General features: G+C 42.4%; 1 protein-coding gene and 1 long non-coding RNA gene across 5 annotated transcripts in view; one reads left to right on the top strand and one right to left on the bottom strand.

Annotated features, from left to right (window-relative positions):
* The window catches only part of LOC131484556 (uncharacterized), a 66,978-nt gene extending 64,937 nt beyond the window's left edge, over positions 1–2,041 (bottom strand). Inside the window, exon 1 of one of the 2 annotated variants that reach the window (XR_009248301.1) lies at positions 1,364–2,041. This is a non-coding gene — a long non-coding RNA (uncharacterized LOC131484556). The remainder of the gene's footprint in view (positions 1–1,363) is intronic. The other variant, XR_009248291.1, reaches the window with a different exon arrangement.
* The window catches only part of RBKS (ribokinase), a 93,140-nt gene that overhangs the window by 79,039 nt on the left and 1,928 nt on the right, over positions 1–12,173 (top strand). The window contains exon 7 of one of the 3 annotated variants that reach the window (XM_058682903.1): positions 8,762–9,764. The exons of the other annotated variants lie outside the window; for them this stretch is intronic. Coding sequence (XP_058538886.1) covers positions 8,762–8,848 — 87 coding nt within the window. The 3' untranslated portion in view covers positions 8,849–9,764. Of the gene's footprint in view, positions 1–8,761; positions 9,765–12,173 lie in introns of those variants that run through there. 3 annotated transcript variants of the gene reach the window in all.

Raw genomic sequence — 12,173 nt, 5'->3', positions numbered from 1 at the left:
GCCAAAGGTGAACAGGAAAGTGTAAGACATGAAACCGGGCAAGTGTGCTAGAGAACCTCACGTGCCATGCTGAAGAGCTGAAATTTTATCCTAAGAAAGATGAGAAGCATTCCAAGGACTACAGCAGTGTGGAGGCTGGGTTGGAAGGGGCCGGACTGGAGGCAGGGAGACTAGTCAGGGAGTCGTGTGGTCCTCTAGAGGTGATGGGAGCAGGAAGTAGGATGATGGGAGGAGAGGGTGGAGATGAGAGGATAGACTTGAGAAACATCTAGGATTTAAACTTGGCAACCTGTGACTCATTAGTTATATGGGAGGAGACATGCAGAAGACCCCCAAACTGTCAATGCGGAAAAGACAAGAAGGGGCCTGTGTTCCGGCAGAGGTGTGAGCGCAGTTTGGGCCTGTTGAGTTAGAGTTGCCTGCAGGGGACGTGAGGCTGGCTAAGCAGACTCAGGGGTAGTTAGATATGCAAATCTGGAGACGGAGGAGGGTGCGCTAAAGGTACTGACTTAGGACTCATCGCGATCATAGCAGTTGAAACGAACCACACAGCAGTAGAGGCACCCTGGAAATTGTGGGGAATGAGAGGGATGGCGGGCTGGGGACAGAAGGCAAGGGAACACCAATATTGTTAGTGCAGGAGAAGGAAAAGGGCCCCATGACAGAGACAAGGGAGGGTCAGAGAGACACGGGACCCAGGAGGATCCCTTGCCACTCTGTGCTTCTCCCCCTCCTAAACCTTCTACGGAAGCCCTACGGCTGCCATTCCTCCTAAATAAGCTCCTTTACATCCTTGACTCCCATTCGGCCTTTGCAGGTGAAAGCTGCTCCTGATCCCAAAGCCCGTTGGCCGCAGCTTCCAGCCTTCCCTCCTTGACCCTCCTGTAGAGAGTCCTGCATTGTCAAGGCCCATGCACTTTACTTGCAATGCCTGGACCTCCTTTCCTGATCATTCCGTTCATCTCCATCACCATTCTTCCCTCCACCCCATCCTACAGTCATCCTATCAGATGACTCCAGTGCCATGAGGATGCCCTCACTTCCAGTGACTCTTCACCTCCACGCCAGCCTCCCACCTCCACGAGACTCCCAGGAAATGGCTAATACCTGCACCACTCCCATTACGTGGGAATAAGCCTCACGTCCCACGCTCTGACCACAACCAGCTCTCTCACCTCTTCTCCTGCCCTTGTTCTCACTGTCCTCCTAGTTCCCTCTGTTTTCTTCTGACCTGCTGACTCCCTCCTGATCTCCCTTCCTTCCTTAGCCAGGTTAGACTATCTGGTTGTTCATCTGAGATGGTCTTTCCTGAAATTCTTTCCGCCACACCTGCCCAGGGCAACTCAAGGTCCCATTCTCTTACCGGCTCCTGCCCCAAGAACACTGAGGAAAGTGGGATCCTAGACAGAGGGACGTCATTAGAGATTCACCGTCTCCACTCTCCCCTCCCTGTCATTCTTCACTGCTGTAGAAAACCTAAGCCTTCCCGTGGGGAAATAGGAAAATTCAAGCAGTAGCCAAAAGCCCAATCTCTCTCTCCCAAAATAGCTTCCGCACCTGCTCTGTTGCTGGATGTCCACACAGATGTCCTTGGAACAACTCCTGACTGCCCTTTACCACCTTTATTTTTCCCTTGGGCAAGTTATTTAACCTCCTTGAATCCGAGTTTCCTCAGTTTTCAAATAAGGACCCTCCAGTGTCGCTGCCAACCTCCATGGCACTTTGTGCAAATTAGAAGAAGGTGCCCCTTTGGCCAGGCACACAGCTTGATGAGCAGAGCGTGGCCTGTGGACCCATGGTCACCCCCTCACCTGGACGCCCTTGTGCAGTGCCACCTTGCATCACCATACACTGCAGCCCCAACCACGCCTACCTCTCTACGGGCTCTGGTGAAAGAAAGGCAGTGATTCGCACAGCGCACAGCCAAGAGCCTGACTGAGCAGAACTTGGGACAAAGGAGCTAACGTAGACCACCTGGACGTGGCTCAACATGCGGGTGTGCTCTGCTGTGGTGGCACCATCCGCCACTTTCAGGCACTTCTGCCAGCTCCATGAGCTGGAGCTATCAGCCCGCTCCTATCTCTCGTCAAGAGAGCGGAGCCCTGGGGCCCCGGGGTGCTCAGTCAGTTGAGAGTCCGACTCTTGATTCCAGCTCGGGTCCTGATCTCAGGGTTCGTGAATCGGAGCCCTGCATCAGGCTCTGCACTGGCAGCGGGGATTCTCTCTCCCTCTCTCTCTGTCCCTCCTCCACTCTCTCACTCACTCTCTCTCAAAATAAGTAAACATGAAAAAAAAGAGAGAGAGAGAGGGAGTGCAGGGCCCTCAGAGACTGGATGGGAGCTGGTAGGTGGGGGAACAGACCCTTGGTCATAGCCAAGGGCTCCAGGCGGGCAAGGGGCAGTGGGAGGGAGGAGAGAGTTGGGACAGTCAGACAGAGAGGATGGTCTGAAGGGGAGCAGAAGGGAAATGAGCAGCAACCTCCCAAAGGCAACAGTGCTTCAGGCACTAGGGGCAAAGGCTGCCCACCCCAACCCCACACCCCAACTCTGGGGTGCCACCCTTGGCTCCCACCTCTCAGATTCTCCCCTCGGGGACCTCTTGCTAGCTGCTCAGGAGTGTCCTGCTACCTACCCCACCAGCCCCGCAGACTGCCTGGGCCCCTGCACCCGCCCACCCCACTGGAAGGTCAGGTGCGCCACAAGCCATGTCTGGCTCTCTTTTCACTGCACTGCCTCCGTGGGTACCACAGACCAGGACTTCTCCAGACCCAGGAGTGCAAAGGCCCTCAGGAGAGCAGGAACCTCAGAATGCCACATCCATCCTGTGAGAGCGGCTCTTCAAGAGGAAATCGCTGCGAGAAGGCAACGAACGGTAGCCACCTGGGTATTTTTATTGAAGAAAGACGAATTATGCCATGACCCCTTCTAGCACCAAAATAATTTTCAGTAAAAGGTGAAAACCGTCATGTTGTATCAATGAGAACTGTTCCATTATTCCAAGAATGATTGATTGGAAAGTACTTTACTTACAGGAAAATCAAAGTGATACAATGCAGCTTCCACTTTTAAAGTACTTTCCATTAAAAAAAAATCATACCAGTGTATAAAAATAGTTATACTGAAGATGTGAATCAACAGCCGAGGAATTTATTGGCACTTGAAAGCCTTGCGATATAAATAGATTCAACAATGAGAATGAATCTCAAATAACTCTGGGCTGTGGCAACCTAACCTCCATTTTCACTGACACGAAAGAAAGTCACATGTAGTTCAGTGAGTCATCTGGCCACCTTGGAAGAGATCACAGGAAAAGAACACAATGGAACTAGGTCCAACAGGCCAGGTCAACTCAAAGCACAGGGTGAGGCAGTGGGGGAGACGGAGGGGACAGCGATGTGGTCTCTGTCCTCAAAGAGTTTTCAGACTGTCCCAGACTGTGGGCCTATACACAAAACAGCCACCAGTACAGTGTCCTAAGAGAAGGACAAAGGAACAGGAGATAGTAGGGAGAGAGATTCTTTTGAACTTGGTGATTTCCTTCCTTCTCTCCCTGCCTCCACAAACGGTTACTCTGTGGTGTAACGGGAACAGAGCACGGAGTCCACTGGGGCCGGATGTAAGCTGCCACTCTGCCACGTACTAGCTGTGTGACCCTGGACAAATTATCTAATGTCTCTAAGATTCTGTCCCCTCAAGTGTGACAGGGAGCAGGAGGCTGTTGTTGTAAAGGTGAGATGAGGCCGGTCGTGTGTGTATGGAAGCACCCAGCTTTGCTGCGTCCTGAGGCAGAGCAAAAGATAAAAGATCACTCCCTTCCTACCCTTCTCCTCTGTGAAGGTTAAGTAGTACTCACTTTTGTACCCCTTTCATGCTTACATCTCTAAGAGCTTTTCCATCATTGGATATAATGTGATTTTCAAGGTAGTATTTGCTGGTCTTCATGTCTTTTGAGTTCACGGCCCCTGTCCTCCAAGAATTTCCCTCCTTCTTTGTGTCTGGGGACTCAGAGAGCCAGCTGCTGCCCTCTTTGTAAAGAAGAACATGAAACCCCCCACACACACACACACCTGCCATGTCCCTTCTGGTGAGAAGGTAGCTGAGATCTGGCCCATCAGCAGTCATTAATTGAGCATATAATGCTTTTAAGGATTATAGAACTCTGAGGAGTCAAGGAAAGAACTAGACAAGATTTCTGACCTCTCATCAGACTTTAACATATGGGTATCACCTCAATCAAGGTTCTTGGTTGAAAACAACAGACCAGTTGCGGTAGTGGGATAAGGCCCTGGATGCTATCACCACAGTGCTGCCACTCACATCTTGGAACTCGGTTTTTCTGCGGCCATTGTCACAGCCAGAAAGTTCCTATCAGTCCCCTTGACATTCAGGTGGATGTCACTGCCTAGGCCTTAGTTGCAAGGGAAACTGCCTTGATGAGATGAGTATTCTCAATGCAGGAAGGAGCACCTCTCAATTCAGTTCACCCTGGCTTGGAGTAGATGTCCATTTAATTAAGAAAAAGGGAAACTATTCACAGGCTGAAATTGGCTCATTTGTAAATTCATAAAGAGTGGCTGATGTGGATTTTTAAAACTTCTTTAGTAAAATTTTTTTTATTAAAAACATTTGAATGAAATGTTTGCTTACTTACAGAAAAGTTATAGCACTCCTATATACTCTACAGAGTTTCACCAGTTATTAGCATTTTGTCACATTTGTTTTTGTCATTGTTTTTTGAGAGACTGAGCTTGTGAGAGGGGGACGGGCAGAGAGAGAGGGAGAGAGAGATCTTAAGCAGGCTTCACACCCAGCACAGAACCCGACACAGAGCTCGAGCTCATGACTATGAGATATGACCTGAGTCGAAATCAAGAGTCAGACGCTCAACTGACTGAGCCACCCAGGCACCCCTTGTCACATTTGTTTTATTGCTGCCTCTCAAAGTACATAAATATGCTTTTTTATTTTTGGATGAACCATTTGAGAATAAGTTGCAGACATCATGACTCTTTACCTCTTACTAATTCAGGATATATCTCCTTGGAAAAATGACATAATAAAACTACAATATAATTATCAAAGTCAAGACACTTAACACTGAAATAATCCTATATGCACAATCCAATAATGTCTCAGTAGTGTTTTTTATAATTTTTTTCAGTCCAGGAGACAATCCAAGATTATTTAAGGAATTTAATTGCCATGCTGTTTTAGGCTCCTTTAATATGAAACAGGTCCTCAACCTTGTCTTTCATGATGTTGTGATCAGTTTTGAAAAGCACAGGCTCGTTGTTTTGTGGAATTTTTCTCAATATAGGTTTATCCAGCACTTCCCCATGATCCGAGTTAGTAAATCTTGTAGGCAGAAACACTGCACAAGTGACATTACGTCCTTGTTGAGGCCCCACACTCGGGAGTATGCAATGGCAGTTAGTCATATTGGTTTGTTGCTGTCTTCATCAAGGTGGTGTCCACCAGGTTTCTCCACTAGAGAGCTATTTGTTATTAACAGGTAATCTGTATGGAGATACTTTCAAACTTGTAAATATTGTGTCCTCATCAAACCTTACTCCAGCAGTTTTAACGCATCCATTGATGATTCTTGCCTGAATCAGTTATTACTATGACAGTTGCAAAGCGCTGATTTTTCAAACTTCTATATTTACCAATTGGCATTCTATTTTAAGGAAGTTCTCCCTTCTTCATTATTTATTTTTTCATTTATCTGTTTAAAATCAGTATAGGGGCACCTGGGTGGCTCAGGCAGTTAAACGTCTGACTTCAGCTCAGGTCATGATCTGGCAGTTCGTGAGTTCGATCCCTGAGTCGGGCTCTGTGCTGACAGCTCAGAGCCTGGAGCCTGCCTCAGATTCTGTGTCTCCCTCTCTCTCTGACCCTCCCACCCCCTCTCTCTCCTCAAAAAATAAATATTAAAAAATTTTTAAAAATAAAATAAAACCAGTATAGACTCGTGGATTCTTTAATAAATTTTCAAGTGATCGTTAACATCCATTATCCATCCCTTCTGTAAATTATACACTTCTGCATTTGTGGATGGGTCAACCTAATTGCAAGCAGATTTCTTTTTTGATGTGGACTTGAACATTTAATCTATACCTCACTATTTACAGAGACAAACCGGAAATAAAAAACTGAATTTTTATGGGGATTTTTGGTTGAACACATAGGTTATCAAGGTGTTTTTGAGTAGCTGTGGCAAAATGGGCTACCCTGAGAAAACATAAGGGACCAGGCCCTTCTAAAGAAAGGAAGGAAAGGGGTTTTGCAGAAAGCCATGAGAAGATAGAGAAGACTGGCACAATTGTGCTTTCAGACTAGACACAGAGGAACGGGGATGTGGCAGAACAAAGTGGGGTGCGGGGAGGGCAGGGAAATACAATGGGCATGCAGAAGAGCATAGAGGTCAGGGGACTAGGGTGGAAAGGTAAAGCAGCAACATGTGTTGAGAGGTCTGTAAATTGATATTGGGTAAGAAAACTGAGAGGCAAGGAATGACAGATTCAAAAAATCCCTACGAGATGTTAATCATTTCATTATTTATGAGAAAACTAAGTCACAGAGAATTTACATTCATTTTCCCAAGGTCACAGAGCTAGTAAGTGGTAAAGTCAAGATTCATATACAAATCTATGTGACTTCAAAGCCATACCACTAGAAGAGAAACATTTATAGTGAAAGAACAGAGGTAGAATTAGGGCTCACAGTATAAGGCCACATAGGTTCCAAAATGCCAATTATAACACTTAATTAATCCTGACCCACAGTAAGCCTCAATAATGATCCCAACCATGCACTTGAGTGTAAATCCGTAGTAAGCCCAGAGCACTTAAATATTGCCAAAGTTTTCAAACTTTGCATTATACTCTTGCATGACTCAGTGCCCCCACTCCCCCAACCCTGCCTTTTAAAAAATCAACTTGATTGAAATATCATTTTCATACATAAGATTTCACCCATTTTAAGTGTATGATTCAATGAGTTTTGACAATGTAGACTCATTTAACCACCAGTCATAACTACAGAACCTTCTAACACTCCAGAAAGTTCCCCGTGCAGCCCCTGTGGAGGTGATATTCTCCAGCCCCTGGCCGCTTTTTGTTGGTATACTTTTGCCTTTTCTAGAATTTCATATAAATAAAATCATACAATATGGTATGTAGTCTTTTGTGGCTGGCTTCTTTCACTTAGGATAATGTATTTGAGATTCTTCCCATGTTGTGTTAGCAATTTGCTCCTTTCTGTTGCTAAGTAGTGTTCCACTACATGGACGTACCACAATTTTTTTTACCCATTCATTAGTTCAAGGACATCTGGATTGTTTCCAAATGGAAAATTGCCAAGTGGAGCAGTTATAAATAATGCTGCTATAAACACTCACATATAAATCTTTATGTGCATATATGCTTTCATTTATCTTCAATAGCTAAGAATAGAACTGCTAGGCTATAGGATAAGTATATGTTGAATAATGGCCAAACTATTTTTCAAAGTGTATCATTTTTCATTCCCACAACAAATAAGAATTCCCACAACAAATAAGAGTACTGGAACTAAAGCCAGTATTTTCAGTCTTTTTAATGTAGTCTTTCTAATGGGTATTTAGTATTATCTCATTGTGTTTTATTTTGTTTTTTAATGATTATTTTTGATAAAGAGAGGGAGGTGGAGGGAAGGGGCAGAGAGAGACAGACAGACAGAGAATCCAAAACAGGCTCTGTGACAGCTGACAGCACAGAGCCTGACGCAGGGACCGAACCCTTGAACCATGAGATCACGACCTGAGCCAAAGTCAGACACTTAACCGACTGAGGCCACCCACGCACGCCCTCATTGTGTTTTTAATCTGCATTTCCCTAGGTATAATGATGTTGAGCATCTTCTTATATGCTTATTTGCCATCTGTGAATCTTCTTTGATAAAGTCTCTATTCAAATATTTTGCCCATTTTTATTGGGATTTTTGTCTTTTTGGGTTGTACTATTGAAATATTAGAATGCTTTATCATATATATGTTTTAAAAATATTTTCTCCCAGTCTGTGGTTTGTCTTTTGGTATTCTTTTAAAGGACAAATGTTTTAAATTTTAATAAAGTCCAATTTATCAATTTGTTAAATGTCTTATGCTTTTGGTATCCTAAGAAATCTACCTAACACAGGGTTACAAAGATTTTTCTCCTCTATTTACTTCTAGATGTTTTGTTGCTTAATTCTTATATTTGGGTCTGTGGCCCATTTGGAGTTAATTTTTGTGTATTGTGTGAAGTTTCATGTTTTTCCATATGGATATCCATTTCTTCCAGCACCATTTGTTGAAAAGACTGTCCTTTCCTCCATTGAATTACCTTGTTAAAAATAAGTTGCTGGTTTGTTTACAGATTCTCTTTTCTGTTCAAGTCATCTACATGTCTATCTTTGCATCAATACCTCCCTGTCTGATATCTTATTCTGATATGTCTGATACTATATCTTATGGTAAGTCTTGAAATCAGATAGTTTACATCCTCCAACTTTGTTCTTCTTCAAAATTGTTTTATCTATTGTAAGTCCTTTGTATTTCCATATAAATTTTAGAATCAGTTTACCAATTTCTAAAAATTGCCAACTGGGATTTTTATTGGAATTACACTGAATCTATGTATCATTTTAGGAAGGACTAGCATGTTAACAATGATGAGTTTTCCAATTTATGAACATGGTTGATCTCACCATTTGTTTTCTTTAATCTCTTTTGCTTTCCACAGGAAGAGTGTATAAATCTTGCACATATTCATTCATTTTGCACAGATTCATTTAACGCTAATTACTTCATATTTTTGATGCCATTGTAGTAGTATGTCTGGATAATTCAGATTCCTTATTCTTCATTGCTACTCTATAGAAATATAATTTAGCACAAAAACAGACACTCAGATCAATGGAACAGAATAGAGAACCCAGAAATGGACCCACAAACGTATGGCCAACTAATCTTTGGCAAAGCAGGGAAGAACATCCAATGGAATAAAGACAGTCTCTTCAGCAAATAGTGCTGGGAAAACTGGACAGCGACATGCAGAAGAATGAACCTGGACCACTTCCTTACACCATACACAAACATAAACTCAAAATGGATGAAAGACCTAAATGTAAGACAGGAAGCCATCAAAATCCTCAAGGAGAAAGCAGGCAAGAATCTCTTTGACCTTGGCCGCAGCAACTTCTTACTCAACATGTCCCCAAAGGCAAGGGAAACAAAGGCAAAAATGAACTATTGGGACCTCATCAAGATAAAAAGCTTCTGCACAGCAAAGGTAAAAATCAGCAATACTAAAAGGCAACCGACAGAATGGGAGAAGATACTTGCAAAAGACATATCAGATATAGGGTTAGTATCCAAAATCTATAAAGAACTTACCAAACTCAACACCCAAAAAATAAATAATCCAGTGAAAAAATGGGCAAAAGACAGGAATAGACACTTCTCCAAAGAAGACGTCCAGATGGCTAACAGACACATGAAAAAATGCTCAACATCACTCATCGTCAGGGAACTACAAATCAAAACCACGGGATACCACCTCACACCTGTCAGAATAGCTAAAATAAACAACTCAGGCAACAACAGATGTTGGCAAGGATAGGAAGAAAGAAGATCTCTTCTGCACTGCTGATGGGAATGCAAACTGGTGCAGCCACTCTGGAAAACAATATGCAGGTTCCTCAAAAAATAAAAAATAGAACTACCCTACAACCCAGCAATTGCACTACTAGGTATTTATCCAAGGGATTCTGGTGTGCTGTTTCGAAGGGGCACATGCACCCCAATGTTTACAGCAGCACTATCAACAATAGCCAAATTATGGAAATAACCCAATGTCCATCCATGGTTGAATGGATAAAGATGTGTGTGTGTGTGTGTGTGTGTGTGTGTGTGTGTGTGTAATGGAGTATTACTCGGCAATCAAGAAGAATGAAATCTTGCCATTTGCAAGTACATGGCTAGAACTAGAAGGTATGATGCTAAGTGAAATTAGTCAGAGAAAGACAAATATCATATGACTTCACTCATATGAGGAATTTAAGATATAAAACAGATGAACATAAGGGAAGGGAAGGAAAAATAATAAAAAAACAAGGAGGGGGATAAAACATAAGAGACAAATAAAGAGAACAAACTGAGGGTTGCTGGAGGGGTTGTGGGGGGGGGATGGACTAAATGGGTAAGGGGCATTAGGGAGGACACTTGTTGGGATGAGCACTGGGTGTTATACCTAGGGGATGAATCACTGGAATCTACTCCTGAAATCATTAGAGCACTATATGCTAACTAACTTGGATGTAAATTTTTAAAAAAGAAAGAAATACAATTAATTTTTTAACATTTATTTATTTTTGAGAGAGACAGAAAGCACAAGCCGGGAGGGGCAGAGAAAGAGAGGGAAACAGAATTTGAAGGAGGCTCCAGGCTCTGAACTGTCAGCGCAAAGCCTGACACAGAGCTTGAACCCATGAACCCTGAGATCACGACCTGAGCCGAAGTTGGACGCTTAACCACTAAGCCACTTGGGCGCCCCACAGTTGATTTTTTTTAATTGATCCTGTGTCCTGTTACCTTGCTAAATCTATTTTTTTGCTGGATTTCTTAGGATTTTCTACATAGGTGATTATGGCATCTGCTAAGAAAGAGTTTTACTTCTTTCATATCTGCATGCCTTTTCTTTTCTTTTTCTTGTCTTACTGCACTGGCTGGCAATCCAGTATGATGCTGAATAGAAGTAATGAATATACACATCCTTGATTTGTTTCCAATATCAAGGGGAAAGCATCAGTCTTTCTCATTAAGTATGATGTTGACTATAGAGTTTTCATAAGTGCCCTTTACCAAGAAGATCAAGTTATACCTTCTATTCCAAATTTGCTGAATTTCTGTTATAAATTGATGTAGAATTTTGTCAAATGCTTCTGCTGCTACTAAAATTGTTTTTTTTTTAAGTGAACTACACTGATTATTTAAATGTTAATTAGTTTTAAATGTAAGTAGTTTTAATGTCAAACTAATCTTGCATTCCTGGGATAAACCCTATTGTTCATGAGATACACACACACACACACACACACACACAGTTTACTAAAATTTTTTAAGGTTTTGCAGAGTATTGATCTGTTTTGTTTGTTTTTTTCTTGAATTGTCATTGTCAGGTTTTGGTATCACACTAATGCTGGCCCTACAAAATGACTTGGAAAGTGTTTCCTTGACTCTTCTATTTTCTGAAAGAATTTGGATAGAATTAGTGTTATTTCTTACTTAAACATTTGCTAGAATTCTCAATGAAGCTATCTAGCTGAGAGTTTTCTTTGTGGGCAAACTATTTTTAATACAGGAACAGCTTACCTTTGCAGTCTCTACCAACACAGTGTAGCTCTAAGAATGAAAGGAAATCAAGTTCTGAAAATCACTGTTACCTAAATAATGCTTCCAACACACACAGTTCTACTAGACACTGTGTTTCCCTGGCTTTTTTATACTGGGAAGCAATTTAAATTATTTCAATAGTCTTTTCAGATATAAGAACAATGCTTTTTATACTTTCTTAAAGTTATCTGGTCTGCAGCTAAATACCCCACCAGCCAACTGATTTCTGTCAGTGTTGCTAGAATGTTTCCCCTCAGCCCTGTGCTTTTGCTTTGGTCAGGCTACATAAGTTAAAGGTGAGGGAGGTATAGAAACATGACTTAACTATCCATGAAATATTTTTATTCCCTTAAATTTTTTTGGAAAAATATTATAAGCTTGTAACAATAAGCTTAAGCAATAATATAAAAGTTACATAAAGGAAAGACTGCCTCCATTATTTGTAAATAAGAAAGCCAAATATCAACACCATTGCATTGCTATGCTATAAACTAAGGGAAGGCAAAAAGCATATCTCTCTCCATTGTTTCCGTCAGGAAGGACTGACCTAAACAATTGCAAAGCATCTAGCATGGTCCCTGACACATTTTGGGCACTCAGAAAACATTTATGGGAGGAAGGGAAGTGTCGAATTCACACCTGCATTACTACGACTGCTTGGCAAGTTGAATACAGCCTGCTTTATCTATGTAAACAAGGGGAAATGTCATTCTCCTTAAAGCCATTCACTGTCTCATGAGCTCACTCTGTTCCTTCCTCCT

This window comes from Neofelis nebulosa, chromosome 9 (genome assembly GCF_028018385.1).
Source record: "Neofelis nebulosa isolate mNeoNeb1 chromosome 9, mNeoNeb1.pri, whole genome shotgun sequence".
In the NCBI taxonomy this organism is placed as follows: Eukaryota; Metazoa; Chordata; class Mammalia; order Carnivora; family Felidae; genus Neofelis; species Neofelis nebulosa.
The sequence above is the reverse complement of the archived record's forward strand: the minus strand, read 5'-3'. Positions and strand labels throughout refer to the sequence as shown.